This window comes from Chenopodium quinoa, unplaced genomic scaffold, assembly GCF_001683475.1.
Source record: "Chenopodium quinoa cultivar QQ74 unplaced genomic scaffold, ASM168347v1, whole genome shotgun sequence".
Taxonomy (NCBI): Eukaryota; Viridiplantae; Streptophyta; class Magnoliopsida; order Caryophyllales; family Amaranthaceae; genus Chenopodium; species Chenopodium quinoa.
The window spans coordinates 3030440-3054741 of record NW_018745054.1 but is presented as its reverse complement, the minus strand read 5'-3'; the positions used below and the strand labels follow the sequence as shown (position 1 = coordinate 3054741).

Genomic DNA, 24302 nt, shown 5'->3' with positions numbered 1-24302 from the left:
ACTAATTGCTCTGTATTATGGTCTATTTTACTCTAACTATAATATTAATTGTGATTAAGCTCACTCTATCGTGTATTTACACTTGATTGATAAGTAACAACCTTTCTACTAAGTGTCTAATGGTACCGTGACTTGAGAGTTTATTACGAGTTGAATAGTAGATTTCGAAAAATTAATCCAATAGTTGATTTTTATTTTTAGTGGAAGCAAAATTGTTCAAATTTGACTCTACCTAATTAACTTAGCTCGCTCATGATCAAATACGAGCGACAACTCAATTTTAAGCATGTACCCTTGTCTTAAAATATGAACGCATATACGACTATACGTGATTTGGCTCAAATTAAAGTGAAAAAGATATAACTAATATACAAAATGAACCGACTCAAATCGAATCGAGAAACTTATGAAATCACTTACTCCCTCGGTCTCTAAGAAGCGTCTATAAATGCATATTTCTTCATTTTTATCAGAGTAAAAATTATAAAACTTAGCTTAAATTAAGATCAATATAATCCTAATAGCTTATTAATTATCTTAGGTGTATCCTTAGCCTTATTTTCTCTAAGCATGCAAATAAAATGGACTAACATCTAAGTTAAAAATAAATACCTTATTGTTGTTGTCTAATAATATCTCCCCAACCTCCAAGAGTCCTAGTCAAATTCACGAATTTCTCCCCTCTCTCCATACAATTCTCATTTCATCACTTCAATTCCTTACACTTCTCTCTCCTCTCTTAATAAATACACAAATTACTTCTCACAATAAAACTCCTCTCTTCCTCCCAAAACTAACTTACCATAAAAACAAACAAAAATGGAGATAGAATCAAACAAACCACAACATGATAACAACAACAACAATCATGGGATATCTTCGACGACAACGGTGTCGATACCGGGGTTAAGTCCCTTAAGTGAGACACTATGGCGAGATCATGTTATGACAAAAGCCGACTTCATCGGCGACGTATCGGCGAGGCTAACATGGAAAGATCTAACAGTAATGGTAACATTAAGTAGCGGTGATACTCAAACTGTGTTAGAAAGCTTAACAGGTTACGCTGAGCCTGGTACTTTTACTGCTCTTATGGGTCCTTCTGGTTCTGGTAAATCTACTCTTCTTGACGCTCTTTCCAGCCGTCTTGCTGCTAATGCTTTCCTCTCTGGTATTATCTTGCTTAATGGTCGCAAAACTAAGCTCTCTTTCGGTACTGCGGTAAGCTACATATCTATCTATCATCGTCTTTTTATACTCCCTCCGTTTTTTAAAGTTAAGCCACAAAATCACTGTCTAAATATGAAGAACTTTTAAGACATAGGGAGTATCATTATTATTATTATTATTTATATAGGTAGTGTTATTTAAATGATGGTTTTATTAACAAAAACAAAATTGAAACTTGGTTTGATTTTTTTTTTGTCGTATGTGACAACAAGAATGAACCTTGCTCTAATATAATTATGTTGTTATAAAACAAAATTGAACCTGGTTTAGGATATTTTTATGTTTTAGTAGATCTGATATACTCTAAATAGTAATTTATTTACACAAAGTATTTTAATTTGTTACGATAAATGAAAAATTAATAAGTCTTATTCTGTACCTATATCGATTTATTTTTTTTTTAGAATTTTTTGTTTTTAAATGAGAAAGCATGGTTAATGGTCATATATTATTTCAGAATTATTATATTTATTTTTATTTTTTTATTTATTTTTTTTTTGTTTTTTTTTGTGTGTGGTAATAATCGTCAATTGATCAATATAGATTGTTGTTAAAATTCGGTTAATAAAATTAGTTAGGTAGAAAGTGGTAAGAGGAATTAATGAAATTAATTAGCTTACTTTACCCAGTTGGTAGACTGTACTTTAAATTAAATAAATTTACTAATGTTGTTTCTAGATTTCATCTTTTAGCTTGCCAATTTTGGGTTGATGTAATTTTTAATAACGGATTAATATCGACTTATAATATAATCTGTTATTGCAATGTTACAAGTTGTAAAAATATTATAATATGAATATATGATACAATGTTGTGTATGTATGAATGCAGGCTTATGTAACACAAGATGATAACTTGATTGGGACATTGACAGTAAGAGAAACAATAGCATATTCAGCTCGGCTTCGATTACCGGATAAAATGCCCTGGTCAGAGAAGCAAGCTTTGATCGAAAGCACCATCATCGAAATGGGCCTTCAAGATTGTGCTGATACTGTGGTTGGAAACTGGCATTTGAGGGGGATTAGTGGTGGGGAGAAGCGGAGGGTTAGTATAGCTGTCGAAATCCTTATGAGACCGCGATTACTCTTCCTTGACGAGCCTACTAGTGGTCTAGACAGGTTATTTTAATTAACATCGAAACCAATTTTACTTGCATTGTTATGTTTAAGTCATTCGTCGATCAAAGATATTGTAAACTAACATAGGTTCACTCGTTGTTGCCTGCACAGTGCGTCTGCGTTCTTTGTGACAGAAACCTTACGTGGACTATCCAGAGACGGAAGAACTGTTATTGCCTCGATTCATCAACCTAGTAGTGAGGTGTTCGAGTTGTTCGATCGTTTGTACTTGCTTTCTGGTGGAAAGACTGTTTATTTCGGGCAAGCTTCAGAGGCATATGAGGTAATTTGTCTCAAATCTTTAAACTGTTTGTTTCTTTGGTTGTCAAAATCATTAACTGTTTTATTGAGGTAATTTGTCAATTATTATTAATTCAATGATGAAATAATATTGTAGTTCTTTGCTCAAGCTGGTTTTCCTTGCCCTGCTTTGAGGAATCCATCTGATCACTTCCTTAGGTGTATCAACTCTGATTTTGACAAAGTCAAGGCTACTCTTAAAGGATCAATGAAACTACGGGTAAATATCAACTAATTTCGCAAACATTTTTAACAATTTTATGAGATAGTAATGAATGTTACTTACAAATCGCTAAAATAAATAGTTTGAAGCAAGTGATGACCCATTAGAGAAGATCACAACAGCGGAAGCTACTCGAACTCTGATAAGCTATTATGCCACCTCTCAACAGTCTTATTCAGCACTACAGAGGGTAGAAGAAATCTCTAAAGTGGTAAGTTTTTTGTCTATTTCCCTTCACCATAACTTTTTTTCTTCCTGTCCTGTTTGTTCAATGCTCAAATTATTTGCTGTAAACTTTGACAGAAAGGAACGGTTATAGACTCGGGAGGAAGTCAGGCCAGCTTCTTGATGCAGACATTCACCTTAACTAAACGTTCGTTCACAAACATGTCAAGAGACTTTGGTTACTACTGGCTCAGGCTGGTAATTTACGTCGTGGTTACTGTCTGTATTGGATCAATCTTTTTCAATGTTGGAACTAGTTTCAACGCCATACTGGTAATTAACTTACTAATGATTTTTGAATTCATCTCATTATTTCACTAACGTACATTTTGATCATAACTGTCCTCCTTTGCTGTTACAGGCGAGAGGCTCTTGTGCATCATTTGTTTTTGGCTTTGTCACATTTATGTCTATTGGTGGATTTCCGTCCTTTGTTGAAGATATGAAGGTAAAATTCTCGTACCCTTACCCATATTGTGTCCATTGTACTTCTCTAAATTAATTTTGAACTTGTTTTCATAATTTTCGAAAGCATCTTAGGCCACACAAATAAGAGGAATAAAAAACAAGTACAACATAAGAGTAATAAATGGTGTTACATTCAGGTATTCCAAAGAGAAAGGTTGAATGGGCACTATGGAGTAACGGCGTTTGTGGTCAGCAACACAATATCTGCAATGCCATTCCTAATGATGATTACCTTTCTTTCGGGCACTGTCTGTTACTTCATGGTCCGTCTCCACCCTGGCTTCGAGCACTACATCTTCTTTGTACTCTGTCTTTATGCAAGTGTCACCGTTGTTGAGAGTCTAATGATGGCTATCGCGAGCATTGTTCCCAATTTTCTCATGGGTATTATCACTGGAGCTGGCATACAGGTAAAAAAAATTTAGATTTTCATGTAAATAATAGCAATGTCGACCTATGTTTCAGCAATGAATTTCTTCATGTACTTTGCCCTTATTTTCAGGGAATTTTCATGCTTGTTTCGGGTTTCTTCCGGCTTCCTAACGACATACCAAAGCCAGTATGGCGTTATCCTATGTCTTACATCAGTTTCCATTTCTGGGCTCTCCAGGTACTTACCCCCTATACTGGCTGCTTCTACTTTAAGAAATTGAAAGGAAATGAAACTTCTTCGTACAACTTACTATAAATGAACAATTAGTTCATTTATCTTACTCCCCTGTTAACAATACTCGAATATGTAATGGTAAACATGTAAAATCATATTATATGGTAAATATGTAATGTTATGAAAATGGTGCTAATTGTTATTGTATATAGGGACAATACCAAAATGATCTGAAGGGGGTGGTATTCGACAACCGGACACCGGATCTTCCAAAGATTTCTGGGGAGTACGTTCTCGAATACGTATTTCAGATTGATACAACACGTTCAAAATGGTTGGACCTTAGCGTGATCTTCAGCATGATCATAGTTTATCGAATAATCTTCTTCATCGTGATCAAAATCAACGAGGATGTCACCCCGTGGATCGGAGGCTACATAGCTAGGAGAAGAATTCAACACAAGAACCGTAACCAGAATTTTACCACGGTTGCACCAGATCGCCTTTCGCAATCCCCTTCTCTTAGAGCTTATGTCGCTCGTCGTTCTAGTTCTGCGAATGCTACTACTAATATCCTTAGAAGGGTGTGATGATGACCATAAAATATGCTCAACAAAATGAATATTCATAAATATTATAATATATATATATATATATATATATATATATATATATATATATATATATATATATATATATATATATATATATATGCTGAAGTTGTGAATGTATGATTTAATTATTTATCTGTAGCATTAGTCCTCTTTCCAACTTCAACATTGAGGCAATTTTTATTATAATATGGGAATTTGATTATTGAATCTAATTATATTGTGAGTGATATGAAATATATATTTGTGGATGCCCATTATACCCTTGTATCATTTCAGAACTTTCTAGATTTTAGGATTTATTATTCTCCAAGCAAACCCTATCACTTGTACAGTTGTACTATATATATATATACCTCCATTATATGAATACAAGTAGATTACACAGATTATTTCTCTCTCCATCTCTCATATTTTCCCCCTATTTCACAACACGTTATCAGCACCAGTCTTTATCCAGTTGAGCACAAAATATGATTATTCACTATAAAACCTGTGAGAGTCCTGCACGCACGTTTGATTATAGTCATATCTCAAAGATAAACAAAGGTACACAGTACACATATACTCCAATGCTTAGTTATTAAATAATTTTCCGTAGATATAAGTTGGAATGAATGAAAGTTGGAATGTATGTGCTATATTTTCAAGACAACTGGTGAGATTTTTGATGCACTATGATTTAATCTGCCAAACTTATATTGATTACTTAACTTAATAGTCACTATTATTTAACTTGTATTTTTTTCATAAGTATATTATTTTTTGTTAATTGAATGGATTATTATCCACTAAACCCTTGCGTCATAGGATTACTTTTTGATCATTCATGGCAAAAAGACTTGCGTGGACCTATAAATTCTTAAGTGGACCTGGTTCACACTAATTTATTGTGGACCACTAACATTAAAGAAAGTATGGTTGTTTTATTAATAAAAAAAAGGTCACTATAATTTAAAAAAAGTCACTATATTGAAATAAAAATCATTTTGGTAATATATAGGCCTAAGTGGTTATTTTTGTAATGAAATATTGTATATATTGATTAATATGAATAATAAAGGCCACTATGTTAAAATTAGGGTAATAGCGTCGTATTTCAAGTTCACAATATTATTAAACGTTGTAGTAGTTTTAATAAAGGTTACTAGGTTAAAAATAAGGTTACTATGTTAAAAATAATGGTCACTATGTTCAATATAAAGTCAGTTGCGTGTGTATAGAACTCGGGCCCACAATAATATTATTGTGGACCAGGTCCTCAGAAAATCTTGCGTGGACCTGGTCCACAATAATGTTATTGTGGACCCGAGGTTTATACACATGCAACTGACATTATATTGAACATAGTGACCCTTAATTTTGACATAGTAACCTTATTTTTAACATAGTAACCTTTATTAAAACTAGTATAACGTTTAATATTATTGTGAACTTAAACTACAACGTTATGACCCTAATTTTAACATAGTGACCGTACCTTTATTATTCAAATTAACCAGTATATAAAATATTTCATTAAAAAAATTAACCTTTTATAGCATATATATTATCAAAATGACTTTTATTTCAACATAGAGACCTTTTTTCTATTATAGTGACCGTTTTTTTTTCTAATAAAACAACCATAGTTTCCCTAATGTTAGTGGTCCACAATAAATTAGTGTGAACCAGGTCTATTTAATTTCTTTATTATATAGTATTATTTCTTTATTTACTTCTACAATTCCATAAATTTGATTATATATATTCATGATCATATACCCCGTATCATCATGCATGTATTTGTTTTTCACTGTACTTACATGTGAATATATATGTGATTACTATCTACTTTGTTTATTTGATGGCATATATATATCTTTTATCGATAACCCTTAATTATCTTTTGTGATTGGATTATATTACAAATTAAATCTTTAATTTACTCGCACTTCACTCACTGCCTTATTGTTTTATCAAAGATTTATATAGTTGTATCAATTACACAATAGTTTTGGGTTTAGTTTATAAATGAATTAACAAAGTAGTAGTAGTCAGGCTCTTCTTGAAATAAATTACATTTCTGGTTATAAGTTTTAGAATCCATAATTTACCTAGTTGTATCATTAAGGAGTATGCGGTTTCTCCATTTCAATTAATTATATATGCTTTGTTATATCACTATAAAACTTTAGCGATAGATAACTTTATAAATTATCATGAATTTTTGTTTGGTATTAATGTCGAGTTTCAGAGTCAAAGGTTCACTTTACTTGCCATGTTTTGTTATGCTAAGTTAAGCAAATGGATATTGATAATACTATGTATATATTCATTAGGTGTGGTTTCATGTTTTGTTGACTTAGTTGTGGTTTGCAAACAACATAGATGCTTTGAAACATGTGTGTATGTATAGTACATATAATATTATTAACCACTATATTAATATAATTAGGAATATAGTGAATATTCGTGATTGTTAAATTGTTAGAATATATGCATTATATTTACTGTATATATCTCCACTCTTTATGTACTTATCATAGTCCAGGAATTAGCTAGGCTTTAGCTTAGTCAATAGTTATCCCACATATTAAGGGATTTAGTTAGGAGATTATCTACCTAGCTAACTCTTAATTAGCTTGTATATATTATGTTTAATGATAATGCAAACCTCATAGAATCAGTTTCCTTTATAAATCCTACTGTATTATTATTTCCTTTTTATATTCCAAATCTTAACCTATATGATAGGTGTTTGTCATATTGGTAGCATAATTTGATAAATTGAAGTAAAACTTACTACATATATATTTATTATGCGTGCTATCTTGATGGTTAAACTACTATACTCTGTATAGTTAGTTTTATGGTTATATAAATTGTTGAACTTATAGAAAAGTTGATTGTGGCAATGTTGCCAATGCATATCTAATCATAGATGCTTCCATTTATATGTAATATATTATATCCTTGTTTAATTTACTAGACTTCAATACCACTTTCTTTTGTATTTTTGTTGATCTCCTTGAAGGAACACTATACAATATTATGAGATGGTTGATCAAATCTAATTATTAATTTAATCTATTGAAAAGAGGGTGAATTTGCATGCTAATTATATTCATATACACTCTTTAATTTCTATAATATATTTACCTTGTGAATAATTCATTTTTCCGTCCTCTTACCGAAATCAGAATTCTTAATTATAAAGTTTGCACCTATATATAATGGTAATTTTGCTTTGTATTGTTATGTGGAATGAATTTGAAGAATGGAATATGTTTTGGATGTTTTTGTCCCTTGGGAGAGTTACGTCACGTAGTCTGATCCGGCTGAGCTGTACCTGCAAAATAACGGAGACTCCGGGTGGTTGGAACTCCGCCTCCGACGGTCAAGTTAGTAACTTGAAACGGAATAGAGAGAACGGAAGTTTAGGTGGGTATCTGCTCGGATTCCAAGCTCAGGTCTTTCTCTGATGTAAGAGAATAAAGGTGTAATAAATGATTGAATCTGTCCCCAAAATGGAGAAATATCTCCCTATTTATAGGGTCGTTGGAGAATGTGTCCCTACCTAGGTCACTTGACCTAGATTTTAGTGGGCTGCGCCGTTTTACGGCGCTCCTAGGAATTTGGGCCCTTGAAGGCCGCCATTTCAGAAGCATATTTGAGGGCGCCAAGTGTCAAGAGGATGTTGAGCCACATGGGCCATCCTGAGCTCGACACGTGGCGACCTCTCATTGGTCCACGTGTCTAGGGTAAAAATACCCTAAACATTTGCCCCTCACAGGTCACACGTGCGTATCACGTGGGGCCTGTGACACGTGTCCACCTTTCATAGGAGAACAGTAACGGGTAAAATTTTTGAATTTCAAATCAAAAATTTTCCCCCCACTTTTACTTTCTATAAATAGAAAGTTACCCCCCTCCTTTTCACACCTTACGTTCACATTGACTTTTTAGAGAGAGAAAAAGAGAGATTCTAGAGAGAGATTTCTCTGCTCCCGTCTGCGTCACAGCAAGTTTCAAGCTTCCGAGTGCTAGCAGTTCATCACCCGGTTCACCGGCTGTAGCGGTTTTCAGATTTTTCCAGAGTAAAAGCAAGGTAACCGCCTGTACCATTTTAGCTTTCCTCCCTTTCAATTTGTATACAATTTTTTTCGCCTGTATACCCAGCTTTTTTAGAGAATATAAATGAGTTTCCAATCCACCCACTCGGCATTGCCTAGGACACTCAGCCGATCCCCCGGAACGGCTGAGTCTAGAACAGGGGGTGCCTCTTCTGGACTGTCGGAACCAATATGCTCATCTCCGAATTCCTCCCTCTCTGTGTCTGTGCAGGACACAATGGCCAGAACGAAATAGACGGTCAGGCGGTCTAAGAGCCGGCGCACTATGAGAGTGCCAGCCGATGAGGTTTTCCCGGAAGGGGAATAGAGGGATTGGGAGGAGAGCGGATCTGACGAAGAGGCTCCCTATACCTCCGGGAGCTCTTGGATAAGAGAGGTAGACGGCGAGGGAGCCGCCTCCTCTAACGAAGCCGGCGGTGCTGAGGCCGGCCAAGGATCAAGATTCGAATCCTCCAGCTCCGACCAGAATGATTTTGCGGCTGACTATCAGCAGCTGCCCAAGGTTGCTGATAACCCCAACCCCAAAAAGACCCGGATGCTGCCGAGTAATATCGCCCTCCTTAATAGCGGGTTCAGGGCCTTCAAGGAGAAGCACCCCTTTGGAAGGGGTTGGGAGATTATTATCCCTCCGGCTGATGCTGTAATGGCCTGGAGTGAAGACATTGACCATGCAGATGATTACTTCATCTGCTACGAGGCGGTTATCGAAGCCGGCCTCCGGTTCCCCCTCCACCCCGGGATTAGGAAAATCCTCAAGGGGTACGATCTGGGGGTTTGGCAGCTCACCCCTAACTCGTGGGTGAATATCTTAAGTTACATCGCTGTCTGCGAGTTTCAGAACTTAAACCCCTGTTTCTCTGCCTTCGCTCACATGCACTATTTGAGCAAGGCTCCAGGCGGCCGTGGGGCATGTTATACTCTGACTACCTTACCCCAATACTTAATGACTTTGGACAAAGTGTCCAAATGGTCCGGGTGGAAGGACAAGTTTTATTTGATTTCCTCCCCCACCCTAAGACACAACCGGACACTGCGCGGGATTCTTTGAAACAACAACTGAGCCCATGGGGGATGGGACTCATATTATTGTACCCAAAAACTGGATCCCCCATCCGGACTTCTTCAAGGACAAGTGCTTCTTGTCCGCCTGCGGGCTAAGTACCATGTTTCCAAGGGGTAGAATACTGAACCGCCTGACTTTTTTTTTTTTTTTTTTTTTTTTTTTTTTTTACCGGTTGGGTATACTTACATTTTGTTTCTCTCTCAAGAGTCCGTCAAGAGGATTCCACGATCATTCTCCAAGCTGCTCAAAAGGCAAGGAGATGATCTGGAGAAGGCTCCGGCTGCCAAAGCCGCCAAGAAGGACCCTCCACCCCAGAAACAAACGTCTGCCCAATCCGGTTGTCCAACGACTGGGGGCAAATCTCCTGCTGTATTGAGAAAACTGAGCAAAAGCTCAGAACGCTCACAGCAGAAAGCGATGGATGTCTCTACGGCATCAAAGGGTGGCGAGCCACCTGAGGTTGCAAGCGGTGCGGCAACCACTGGGGAGGAGAAGAAGACGGAGACCCATCAGGAAGCCCAAGGTAAGGAACGAACTGAAATACCTTGGCCACTTGATTTTATGAGAGTCAAGACCAAGGTTGATCCTTCAAAAGGGTCGGTTAGCAGCCGGCAACGGATGAATGCCGACTACGCTGCTTCTATCTCACAAAGCGCTACTTTTGATGCAGATCCGACTTCTGATGAGCCAGATCTTGCAAGCTTTGCAAAGCGAATGGTGAGGACCCTCACCCGGTCTGAGCAGAACTCCATACCTGATCTGCAGGTCGTGGACTTCGACTGGATAATGGGTTCTCTGGCTGAGGTAAAAAATCCTTCTACCCTGATATCTTTTATCTTTAATTTGGCTAAGTAACTCATAAACCGGTTGTTATTGTCACAGGCTATGGTGAGAGTGGACAGTCTCCGGGGCCCCTTCAGGCGGAAGCAAGAAAACGTAAATGACGCCAAACGGAGGGCCCTAGAAAACCTCAACTTTGCTGAACATTCTGATTATATGTGTAATTTAAAGATTAAAGCAGTAGAGTTGAAACAAGAGGAGCTGATCCGGATTTTGACGGTTGCAAACGATGAAGCTAACAGCCGGGCTGAAGACCTTGATAAGAAGCTGAAAGATGCCAAATCAGATCTCAAGGCATTGGAAGATGCTGACAAGGAGAATGCTTAACTCAAAACAGACAATAACCGCCTGAGGGTCGAGCTCATCAATCTGCGCAACAAGCAGTCGGACGAGCTGGCCCAAGAGCAGACCTGGCTGACTGAGGAGAATGAGTGGGACAACTTGGCCCGACTGAAGATCACCTGGAGCCTCCTTTACCCAGAAATAGATTTTGAGGTCTATAAGCTGAGGTATGATTACGCCACTGCGGTGTATGATGCCTAACAACTGGGTGATGCTCCACCGCCTCACTTCAAAGACTGGGCTGCTAAGCAGGGATATGAAGTCTCTGATGACGAGGAGCCGGCGGCGGATGATCATAACGAAGGTCAAGCCAGCCAGACTCAGCCGGAGCAGCATCCACCTCAGCCTTAGGCGAGCCTCCCCAACTACTGTGGCAGTATGCTAACCATTTTCTCTACCGGCTTGTATGTCGTGTAATCTTGTATCTTTACCGACCATGGGGTTGGGTCAACAATTGATTTTTGGTTTCTTCACCGGATGTGATTCTGGATAACGTTTATTCTGGCCTTTGTGCCATTCTTAATATTAATGAAGTATTCCGACTTAGTCGGTGTTTATATATGTTTGTGTTTGAGTTTTTCAATTTGAATTTTGCATCTGTTTGCAATTCTTTAATATTTTGCCTAACTTAAAAAAGCATGCGGCAATTTGCAATCCGGGTGCTCTTGCCCCTGGGCGGCTGTGTGGTTGGTTTTATTTCAAGCTGATTGATTGGCTTGAAAACACTTGATACTAGGAGAAGTATGGAGTGTTTTTAGGCCAATCAATCATAATGGTGATTGCCCCAAACCAAGTGCACAGCTGGCCATAAAAGCGGGTGCTTTGAGCTTCTTACCCAGGCGGTTATATTCCATCAGGGGTTAACGCGTAGCCATTACACAATCTTTTGCCCCAATAGGGGAAATGAGTGCAACTTTGGAATAAATAACCCAAGTAAGAATTTCAACCGATGACCGACTGATGCTTTAGGGCATCCGGTACTTGGTTACTTAATTATTCTTCATAGATTATTCTGGTCAGACAATTATGAGTTGACCAATTTGGTCGTTCAATTTTCGCCATCTGCATTTGTACCTAGAACCGACGAATAGTCTGTTCTCTGCGACGATTGCACCCGGGGTGTCTCCAGACGCCTTTGTCCATATTGGACAGGCGGTTTTATAAAATAAGCAACCATCCGGCCGTATTGGCCTTTGGTCTTGTTTGAGACCGGTTGTATAGCCACTAAGCGTTTTAAGTTTTTAATCGGATCATTGGCCGAGCGTTATTACAACATTGGATTTACACTAAATATCGAACTTAGTTAGTTGAGCGAGTAGTCCGTCTGAGTATTACCCAGGCGGTCAACAAATTTATTAAATTACACTATTAAACGTAATTATTTAAACAAAGGGTCCGTCTGATTTACCCAGGTGGACTAGATTGCTCTAAGTATAAAACGTAGTTATTCAAACAAAGAGTCCGTCTGAGTTTTACCCAGGCAGACAAACGGTTATAACATTCAACCAAACCAAGTATCAAACTTAGTAAGTTAAACATAGGGTCCGTCTGGGTATTGCCCAGGCGGACGAACAATAAAAATGGCAAAATACCTCTGCAAACAAAGCCTGAATTTTCATTAATTGACTTACTGTTTACAAAAATTATACATTCTCAGAAGTAGTACTTTTTTAGATTGTCTACATTCCAAGTTCTAGGCAGGCGGCGGCCGTCCGTGGTTTCCAGACGGTAGGTGTCGTTCCTGAATTCTTCATATATCCGGTAGGGGCCTTCCCAATTAGGGGTTAGCTTCCCAGCCTCATTAGCCCTACCGGTTGCCTCCATTTTTCGTAACACGAAGTCATCCACTTTCAGGGGACGCTTGTGCACTCTCTTGTTATAAGCTCTGGTCATTCTCAGACGGTATATCTCATGGCGCAGAGCAGCGTTGCCCCTACGTTCCGAGAAGGAGTCCAATGCCAACCGCATGGCCTCCCAATTTGCCTCTTCATCATAGAGCAAAACTCTGAGAGTCGGCTCATAATGCTCAATGGGTAAGACGGCTCAGCACCGTATACCATAAGAAATGGGGTTTCTCCGGTTGCCCCTTTAGCAGTAGTTCGGATATCCCATAAGACATGAATTAATTCTTCTGCCCATAAACCACCGGCTCTTTCAATTTTCTTTTTTATGCCGTCTGAGATGAGTTTGTTGAAGGCTTCAACTTGGCCGTTTGCTTGGGGTCGGCCGACTGATGCAAAATAATGTGAGATACCCTGATCTCCTAACCAAGTCTTGAGCTGGGGGGTCTCAAACTGAGGGCCACTATCAAACACCATAGACATAGGTACCCCAAATTTGGTGATGATGTTCTTCCAGATGAAGGAGATGACATCCTTTGTCTTGATGTTCTTAACCGGCTCAGCTTCTACCCATTTGGTGAAACAGTCAACAGCCACCAAAATGTAGCGCTTTCCGCCTGGAGCAGGCGTATAAGGACCCAAGATATCCATGCCCCATTTGGAAAGTGGGACTGGGTTGTGGATTGCCGTCAGATCAGTAGCCGGGCGGCGAATCAGTGGGCCAAACCTCTGGCACTTGTCACATCTTTTGACTAACTCTTTGGCGTCTACTTCAAGAGTAGGCCAAAAGTAATGCCGCCTGGCTCTGACGGCTAAGGACCTGCCGCCTATATAAGAGGCTCAGTATCCAACATGCAATTCTTCGAGAATTTCTTTCCCCTACTCTTGGGTAACACACTTTAATAAAGGTTTGAGGAAACCCGCCTTGAAGAGTTCTCCATTTCTAAACTCGAAGTTTATCGCTCGCTTTTTCATGACGGCTGCCTCCTGTGGTGAATCAGGAAGCTTACCGTCTGCTAAATATGCCCGCATGCCATCCATCCAGGTAGAACTTCGGACTAAGGTTCCAATGGGCTCTTCATGTATGCTTCTCTTTTCAAGAACTTCCCAAAAGACCGACCGAGGAGTATCACAGCAGGTGGAAGAAGCCAATTTAGACAATGCATCCGCCTGGTTGTTATCGGACCTAGGCACTTGATTCAGACGGAATTCCTCAAGTGCCCCAGTCTCTTCTTTGACTTCCTGAAGATATTCGATCATAGACGGATGAGTTGCCTCATATGCTCCCTCATACTGGCTGACGACCAACTGTGAATAAAAATAGGCGTCAATTTTAGTTGCCCCTGCTGCCTTACACATGCGGATTCCGGCTAGCAGGGCTTCATATTCCGCCTCGTTATTTGAGGCTTGAAACTTAAACTGCTGTGCATATTCAAATATTTCCCCCTCAAGGGACTCATATATGATTCCTGCACCGCAGCCGTTCTTCGTTGAGCTTCCGTCTACATACATTTTCCAAACCTGGTCAACACTATCCGGTTGCACCTGACCTTTCACTGCCTTTCTAGGTTCAAAAGTGATTTCAAGACTTTGCATTTCAATAGCCCATTTCAACATTCTGCCGGATGACTCCAAAGTAGACATTGGCCGCTTGAGGAGCTGGTCGGTGTAGATTACCACCGGATGAGCCAGGAAATACGGTTTCAATTTCTTGAAAGCCATATACAGGGCAAGGCCAAATTTTTCTACCATGGGGTACCGGAGCTCAGCATTTTTTAAGACATGGCTAATGAAATAGACCGGAAGCTGAACATCGTCTCTCTCAGCAAGGAGAACGACACTGAGGGCATGATCTGAGACAGCCAAGTACATGTATAACACCTCCCTAGGCAGTGGACTAACAAGTCTTGGCAAAGAGTGGAGGTGTTCTTTCAGCCGTTGAAAGGCCGCCTCAGCCTCATTCCCCCATTCAAATCTGGTCTTCTTCCTGATTGCTTGGAAGAAGTAAAGGCATTTGTCACCTGACCGGATGAGGAATCTCCCCAGAGCAGCCAGGCAACCGGTTAGTCTCTGTGCTTCCTTGACAGTGCGGGGTGACTTCATGTCAATCACCACCTGTATCTTCTCAGGGTTAGCCTCTATCCCCCTTTAATCAATCAGGAATCCGAGAAACTTCCTAGACTCAACATAACCTTATGCCGCCTGAGTGTGGTGAAGGTTTCTCGGAGATCAGCAAGGATCCGCCTGCTGTTTGGATTTGACTATCATGTCATCAATGTATGCCTCTACATTCCTCCCAATTTGATTAATAAAGACATTATTAATCATCCGTTGGAACGTAGCCGGCGCATTTTTCAAGCCAAACGACATCACCGTGTAACAGAATAGCCCCTGATCAGTGACGAAGGCCGTCTTTTCTTGATCTTTCTTCCACAAGGGTATCTGATGGAAGCCGGAGTAGGCATCCATAAAACTCATCAAGGCATGCCCGGCTGTTGAATCGACCAGACTGTCGATCTTAAGAAGCGGATAATTGTCCTTTGGACATGCCTTGTTGAGATTTGTGTAATCAACACACATCCGCCAGGTACCATTCGACTTCTTTACAAGCACTACATTCGCCACCCAGTCGGAAAATTACATGGCCGAATGAACTCAGCATCTAACAGCTTTTTTACTTCGGCAGCTGCCGCCTGACTTCTTTCCTCGCCGTGATTTCTTTTCTATTGCCTTATGGGCTTCTTTTTAGGATCCACGGCGAGTTTGTGGACAACAAGATCAGGGCTGACGCCTGGAATCTCTTCCACTTCAAAGGCAAAAATGTCTTTGAATTATTTCAGCAGAAGGTGCAAGTCCGCACCTAACTTAGCAAAGGCAACCGTCCCAACCTTCACGGTACGCTGCGGACGGCTGTCGTCCTGAGGTATGTTAATATGCTCACCAGCCGGTTGGGGACGAAGCTCATCTGACCGTTCACCGGTCAGTGATTGCTATTTTTTCTCCTTCTTCACCTCCACCAGCATAGGTGCCTTTCTTTTCTTTTTGGCTGCTGGTGGGGCTGGTGCTTGATCGGCCTCCTTGACGTTGTCAAGGTCTATTGGCTCCTGGCCGCCTGGGGCCACGGTATCTCTAACGGCTGAGAGATAGCACTCCCGGGCCGTCTTCTGATCCCCATTCAAGGAACCAACAGAGCCGTCATCCCTCTCATACTTGAGGAGCATGAGGGAAGGGATGATTACAGCCTTGGATTCGTTGAGGGTTCGCCGGCCCAAGATAATGTTGTAGGCGGTCAACTCCTCAACGACCAAAAACTTGACGACCAGATGTCTCCCTTTTCCTTTCTCACCCAGCCGGATGGGTAGATCGACTCTTCCGACTGGGTAAACCATCCCGCCCCCCCCCCCCCAAAAAAAAAAAAACCCAACTAGGGGGTGGGTGACTGGATGCAAGATGCTGTCATTATATTTCAGCATCTGCAAGCACCGGAGGCTGATGATGTCTGATGAGCTTCCGGTATCAATAAGGATCCGCCCGACCAGTTGGTTGGCTACCTTACATTCAATGACGACCGGGTCATCGTGTGGGCGGCGAACACTGCCCCTATCCTTCTCAGTGATCAGAACATCCGGGAAGGAGGAGCTTGCAGACGCCTGCCCATCATCATCTTTGTCCATCTTTCGAAGATGGCTCTTGGTGCCCCGGATGGTAGGGCCACCGCATGAGAACCCGTCTGCTATTGTGTAAACCGGCTCCTTGTCGGTATCCGAGCTACTAGCAGGCTGGGGGGTAGTCTTAGAGGACTGACCCTTATTCTTCTTCTTAGCCCCAGCTGGGGACTTAGAAATATAGGACTTCAACATCCCCTTGTTAGCCAGACGGTCCAACGTCCGTTGAAGGCTGAAGTAGTCGTTGGTGTCATGGCCAACTTCCTCATGGTATTGGAAAAATTTATTTTTGTTCCTTGATTGAATGGAACTTTTCATTGGATTCGGCTTTTCTAGGGACAGCCGGTCCTTAATCTCCATGAGGATGGAGTTGCAGTCCTTGTTAAACTTGTACTTTGGGACGTACGGTTTAAATTCTTTCTTCTTCTGGGACGGCTGGTCAGAATCACTTACCGCCCAGATTTCTTTTCTTTTCTTTTCTTGCTCTCTTCTTTCTTTTTGGCCGGCTGAGCAGGCCGGTTGTCTTTCAGCTTGTCGGACTTCTTAGAGTCCGACTGGCTACCACGCGAGCAGAGGTCGGTAGCTTGAATGTAGCTTTCCGCCTCCCTCAGGGCCGCCTGCAGGGTGAAAGCCTCTTTTCTAACTAGGTCGAACTTAAAGGTCGACCCGTCTCCCAGACCTTTGAACAAGTCTATAAAAGCTACCTCATCAGACAGTCCCTGAATCTGAATTCTGATCAGATTGAACCGCCTGACATATGAGCGCGACCCTTCTCTCTCTCCCTGCTTAACAATGCTCAAATCAAGGCTTGTTTTCTTAGCAGGAATGTTCATTGAGAAGTTGGAAGCAAACAGGAAGGCAAGCTTCCTGAAACTATCGATGGACCCGGCTGGCAGATTACCAAACCATTGTTGGGCAATGCCCTTCAATGTAGCCGGGAAGCACCGACACCAAGTGGCATCATCCAACCCCTGCAGATACATGAGGTTGGTGTAAGCCATGAGGTGGTCTTCCGGATTGATGGTACCGTCATAGGTACCAACCAATACATTTTTAACCTTGCCCGGCTGGGCCGCCTCAATTATCTCCCGGGTGAACGCAGAAGGCTGTTCACCTAGGCGCAGCAGACGAAGCTGCCAGTCCAATGGCTGGACATTTGGATATGTCGCCTGACCTCTAAAAAGAGTCGGCTGCATGAAGTGAAGAGGATACTGTTCGTAAGCCTAGGTAGGCACGTACGGTACCGCTCCAATCATATGAGGGCCAGAATTGACGGTATTGCCGCCTGTCAGACTCTCATGCAAGGAGGGCACACTCCCTGCAGAAATGTTGATGAAACTGTCTGGAAAGTTCGACGTTGAAGCCGACTAAGACAGTGATTGGTTTCTCTTCCAGTTGATGATTTCCCGGGCATCGAGAATTGATTTTTTGCTTCCCACCGGCTGCTGAGTCTAGTGGGTGTTGTTGTTGTTCCTCTTAGGAAGGAGAATTTTTGACCAATCAATGGTCCCGGCTGCCTTTTCCTTTGGATGAGGTGTGGGCTGCCTGTTTCTGACTGACCTCCCCTTCTTTGGAGGAGTCTTCTTCGCCGACTGCCCTTTACTTGGGCCAGCCCGACTTTGGGTGATCAGCTCTTTAATTTCACCCTTGAAACTTGTCATGAATCTCATGAGTTCGTCTCGGGTGACAGGTGCTGATCCAGCGGCCGTTTGGGTTTCCCCTTCCGATTGCCCAGAGGGTCGGCTTGTACCCGCCTGGGAGGCACCCCGCTCTAGAGTGTCTTTGGGCCGGATGCGCTTGGTTCTGAGAGAGCCGTCATCGGCTGTAAAGGTTTCGACCTGAGAATCTTCATCCTCCTGGTCCGTAAAGAATTCTGGGTCATCGCCCAGACGGTTAGGGGGTGGCACAAACTCTTGAACCATCTTCGAGGTACTCTCTCCACAGACGGCCTAAAATGTTTTGGGTGCTTTTTTCCCTTGGGAGAGTTACGTCACGAAGTCTGATCCGGCTGAGCTGTACCTGCAAAATAACGGAGACTTCGGGTGGTTGGAGCTCCGCCTCCGATGGTCAAGTTAGTAACTTGAAACGGAATAAAGAGAACGGAAGTTTAGGTGGGTATCTGCTCTGATTCCAAGCTCAGGTCTTTCTCTGATGTAAGAGAATAAAGGTGTAATAAATGATTGAATCTGTCCCCAAAATGGGGAAATATCTCCCTATTTATAGGGTTGTTGGAGAATGTGCCCCTACCTAGGTCACTTGACCTAGATTTTAGTGGGCTGCGCCGTTTTACGGCGCTCCTAGGAATTTGGGCCCTTGAAGGCCGCCATTTCAGAAGCATATCTGAGGGCGCTAAGTGTCAAGAGGATGTTGAGCCACATGGGCCATCCTGAGCTTGACACGTGGCGACCTCTCATTGGTCCACGTGTCTAGGGTAAAAATACCCTAAACAGAATATAATACCTTTTTGATAAATATTTAAAATAATGAACTATTATTTTCAAAAGTAATATTTGTAACTAAGATGTATTCATCCCCCGAAGTGAATGAGATATTGGTGTATGATGGAAAAGGATAACAAGAATGTTTGTTGACTTTATTGATCATGATTTATGCAAAAGTTCATAAGAAATGTAAACGTGAGTATATAATATTCCTTTGAGTAAGAAATAATTGTATGAAATTAAGAAATTGAGCATGACATACTTTTCATAATTTTCAATATAAAGATTCATATAATTGGGCAAGAGGAAAAGATTGACTTTGCTTTGTTTGATACATGCATTGCTAAAAGAATTTATGGCTTAAAAAGAGAATGAATTTAAAGATTGTTGGACTACTTTTATACCCCCATATGCAAGGATTAGGGGGAGATTGTGTTTATTACATTGTTTTTATGTAATCCTTGCACATGAATAATTAAATATGTTAATGGTCAGTTTGGTACATACACTAGTCTAAATATTAATGATTTATTTAATAGAGGTGGCCACTTGATAATCAAATATTTAGAATGATACCATCTTGAAGATGGATATGAATAAATGTCATTACCTATATACCAGCTATAAATGTACATATTAAGTTGATGCCCTAAAAGGACAAGATCAGTTGCTATTGAAACTAGCACACCTGAAGTGTGGTAATCCAAAGGGTTACAACGATAAGAATCCCTAGAAGAGGAATGGAGCAATAATTGACAATGACAAATTTGAGAAAGTGACACATTTTGATGCATCTCCTGGAGAGATCATTTCTAGTACATTAAAATGTGTTATGGTTATATAAAGTACTTCAGAAGAGTATAAAATGTTGTCCAACAAGATTAGCATGTATCAAGATTACAATCAAGGCTCTAATGCAGTATGAGTATTAGTTAATTGTCTTGCCAATTGTAGAAAGAAATACATTGGTGTATGATAAGTGTCATTTATGTCGCTATTTTTAGGAGTTTTCTAGTTAGTTTTTCATAGTTTTTCTTTCTTTTTACTTGGTTTTAATAACGTTTTACTACATTTGTCATGTTTGTGTGTGAAATGTCGTTATTGCTCAATTTTGGCTTTTCTTGCATATTTTGGTGGCTTATGACATTAGATTAAACTTTATTGGTTTAATCTTATGTTTAGGAACACTTGGATAAGTTCATTGCTCAAGATTAAAGAAATATAAAACATAAAAGAACAAGTAATGAAGAAATGTTCACTTGATTTGCAAAGATCATACTTCAAACGCCTATATCTTTTCATCTACAAAACATTTTGGGGTGATTCTAATTGGAGATGAAATCTTATCTTGAGATCTTTCCAACAACAGGTCATATGCCCAATTCCGATGTAAAACGTGGGAGATATGCTCATTTGAGGCAGAATAGTTTGCCCAGTCCAAGAGGAGCGGGGCCGCACCAGTGAGGAGCCCCGCTCCAAACTTTCTGGAACGATTCTGCCATATTTTTCTGCAGCTAGGAGCGCCCGTGCACGAAATTGGAGCGCCCGCTCCTCTGCGCGCTGCTCGACTTGTTGCGGAGCTTCCTAGGCAATAGTAAGGGCTATAAATAGATTTTTTGCTCATTTTAGAGGGAGGATTTCATTTCTTCAGTAGTTTTTAGATTAGTTTTAGGTTTTTAGAGAGATAAACTCTCAAATTTAAGAGAGAGAAAGTGAGAAACACAATGGTTTTCATGGATTTTGGATAATCAAAGGAGGAATTTTATGATTTGAAGATCTCCATCTTATATCAATGAGCATTCTTACTCTCTTTTCTCTTTATGCTTTCTTTAATTGCTTTGTTAATCATGTTTGAGTAGGTTTCCTTCTAATAGGTGTTGAGTTAAGCTTTGTAATGTTTAATTGAGTTATTTGAGATAAATTTGATGATAATTGTGTGATTAAATTGATTGAATTGATGATGGCATGTTGTTTGTTTTAGATTGGATTGATCTCCCATGATAGAAAACTTAATTGCATATTAGTTCTAGTTTAACAAGGGATTGTGAATTAGAATTGTTATATTTGATTGCATATTGGGTAAATTTCTTCTATGAACCTAGTCAATGAGGGATCTAGGCTAGGAATTTGAGAGACTGCTCTTAAGTGTAATTAATTCCCATTTTAATTCTTTCTTTGCATGATTGATTTTCAAATTGATTCTCATTAACTTGTTAATTGTTCAAAGTGGATCTTTACCCCTAGTAGACTTTATAATATTTGTTCTTTATATGTGTGTTAGTGTAGTTGTAGTGTCCACTATCCATAAATCGACTTCGGTGTAGCTTAAGCATTAGATCGAGAACAATCTAACATTACTGTTCCTTGTGGTTCGGTTCCGAACTTACCACTAGACTTGTTTAGGGGTTAGTTTAGGATTATAATAAATTGTTTGGTCGTAAGGAGGTTAGTTAACGACCTAATTTCCCCGCGCTCAGTGTACTAATATCACATCATATTCATGGCCATGCATAAAGTATCTTTAATAAGGTGATCACCAATATTATAAAACACTACAAGAAAACAGCGAAATTGCGACGGAAAAAGTTCGTCGTAAAATATGTCAATTCCGTCGTAAAGTAGGGTTACGACGGAATTCCGTCGTAACAGGTCGTCGAAAAACCCTTTGTAGGAAAATGTCCATATTCCGATGGAATTTCCGTCATAAACCTACTTTACGACGGAGTTTACGATGGAAATAATATCGTTGGACTTGAATTTGGCCTTTATTGAAGATCCGTTGCAAACTTCCGACGGAAACATATCCGTCGCAACCTATAATTTACGACGGAATTTTCTGTCGTATTTTATAATTTACGACGGAATTTTCTGTCGTAAGTTATAATTTACGACGGAAAAAAGCCTCGCAAACTATAATTTACGATGGAAAATAGCGTCGCAACCTATAATTTGCGACGAAAAATTCTGTCGGAAATTTATAAGTTGGGACGGAATTTTCCGTCGTAAATTAGAGTTTGCGACCGAAAATTCCGTCGCAACCTATATATTTCTGACAGAATTTTCCGTTGCAAATTATAATTTACGACAGAAAATTCCGTCGTAAATTATAGGTTGCGACGCTTTTTCCGTCGTAAATTATAGTTCCAGCCTAAACAAATTTCTGTAATTTTCTGCAATTTCAAACCTGAATTTTTTTATGATAAATCGACAAAAAAAAAACTAAATATTGAGTCTCCAAATTGTTGTTTTAAAAAAATTAATTACCGACCTACGAAATTATATTTATGTACATATATATAAAATAATTATGTCCTAGTACAAAAGATAGTCCACATTTTGGTATCTATACCAAACAAAAGCTAGGTTAGAGTGATTCTATGCTAGACTAAAGCTAAGCTACGCAATCTCCTGGAAACCCTGGCCTGCTCCACTACTACCCGGGTTGTTCCTTGGGTCTCGATGCTGAGGATGAATGGTGGAACATGAGTCGTTGTTGGTCAAACGACTCATCATCTCATCCATACTCTCCTTGTATCTCCTCTCCATTTTAGCCATTCGGGGTCAATTCGCCTTTCCATCTCGGCTTCCATTTGAGTTTGGAGAGCTTACACCCTGTGTTCCATCTGGTCTTGCAATTGAGAAATGACATACGGCGTGTATTGCTGTGAAGAACGGGAACCTCGACCCATCTGTTTGCCATAGTATAGCTCTGCACCTTGGCCAAGTCCCTTCACACGCCCCTTCTTATTGCGCCCACCCACCGTCTCCCAGTACAACTCATTGGGACTCTTCTGAATCCCCTGACTCCTTGTTTCTTCGAGCTTCTTCTAGTAGGTCTCCTCCAAAATATTAAAGATAATAAAAAATATTGTTAAAAAAACAACCAACAATATAAGGTAAGGTTTCTTTCTTCTAACATTCCAATATCAATTGCTTTTAGGTGCCTAAGGATAGAAATTAAGAGAAATAGGCACATATATCAAATATCGACCCTAACTCATCCAAAATCATCCAAATTTGGGCTATACGGCTAAAACCATGCCTATTTTCTAAGTTTTCAAGCAAATGGACTCGTTCTTTCTTCTAACATTCCAATATCAATTGCTTTTAAGTGCCTAAGGATAGAAATTAAGAGAAATAAGCACATATGTCAAATATCGACCCTAACTCATCCAAAATCATCCAAATTTGGGCTATATGGCTAAAACCATGCCTATTTTCTATGTTTTCAATCAAATGGACTCGTTTAACATTCCAATATCACATAATTGTAGGTTCCTAAGGATAAAAATAAAGAGAAATAAGCACATATGTCAAATATCGACCCTAACTCATCAAAAATCATCCAAATTTGGGTTATATGGCTAAAACCATGCCTATTTTCTAAGTTTTCAAGCAAATGGTCTCGTTCTTTCTTCTAACATTCCAATATCAATTGCTTTTAAGTGCCTAAATGTAGAAATTAAGAGAAATAAGCACATATGTCAATTTTCGACCCTAACTCATCCAAAATCATCCAAATTTGGCTTATATGGCTAAAACCATGCCTATTTTCTATGTTTTCAATCAAATGGAAGGTTTCTTTCTTCTAAAATTCCAATATCACATACTTATACGTGCCTAAGGATAGAAATTAAGAGAAATAAGCACATATGTCAAATATCGACCCTAACTCATCCAAAATCATCCAAATTTGGGCTATATGTCTAAAACCATGCCTATTTTCTAAGTTTTCAAGCAAATGGTCTCGTTCTTTCTTCTAACATTCCAATATCAATTTATTTTAAGTTCCTAAGGATAGAAATTAAGAGAAATAAGCACATATGTCAATTTTTGACCCCAACTCATCCAACATCATCCAAATTTGGCCTATATGGCTAAAACCATGCCTATTTTCTATGTTTTCAATCAACTGGAAGGTTTCTTTCTTCTAACATTCCAATATCACATACTTGTAGGTGCCTAAGGATAGAAATTAAGAGAAATAAGCACATATGTCAAATATCGACCCTAACTCATCCAAAATCATCCAAATTTGGCCTATATGGCTAAACCCATGCCTATTTTCTATGTTTTCAAGCAAATGGACTCGTTCTTTCTTCTAACGTTCCAATATCACATAATTTTAAGTGCCTAAGGATAGAAATTAAGAGAAATAATCACATATCATCCTCTTGAAGATGTAGCTGGGGCCGTTTACAGTATTTAGC

The 24302-nt window shown here is 39.7% G+C and overlaps 1 protein-coding gene across 1 annotated transcript; it reads left to right on the top strand.

Annotated features, from left to right (window-relative positions):
• Nucleotides 1-619: 619 nt before the first annotated feature.
• On the top strand, nt 620-4813 carry LOC110709181 (ABC transporter G family member 11-like). The gene is made up of 10 exons (XM_021887396.1): nt 620-1221; nt 2062-2351; nt 2463-2634; nt 2749-2871; nt 2957-3085; nt 3178-3372; nt 3461-3547; nt 3705-3977; nt 4070-4177; nt 4387-4813. Exons 1-10 carry the CDS (start codon nt 820-822, stop codon nt 4762-4764), a joined length of 2157 nt encoding a protein of 718 aa, XP_021743088.1. The 5' UTR covers nt 620-819; the 3' UTR covers nt 4765-4813.
• The last annotated feature ends 19489 nt before the right edge of the window (nt 4814-24302 follow it).

Coding starts and splice junctions, on each gene's coding strand:
- LOC110709181 (XM_021887396.1), top strand. CDS start 820: ATGGAGATAGAATCAAACAAACCACAACATGATAACAACAACAACAAT. Junction 2,635..2,748: donor AAGCTTCAGAGGCATATGAG/GTAATTTGTCTC, acceptor ATAATATTGTAG/TTCTTTGCTCAAGCTGGTTT. Junction 2,872..2,956: donor AAGGATCAATGAAACTACGG/GTAAATATCAAC, acceptor TAAAATAAATAG/TTTGAAGCAAGTGATGACCC.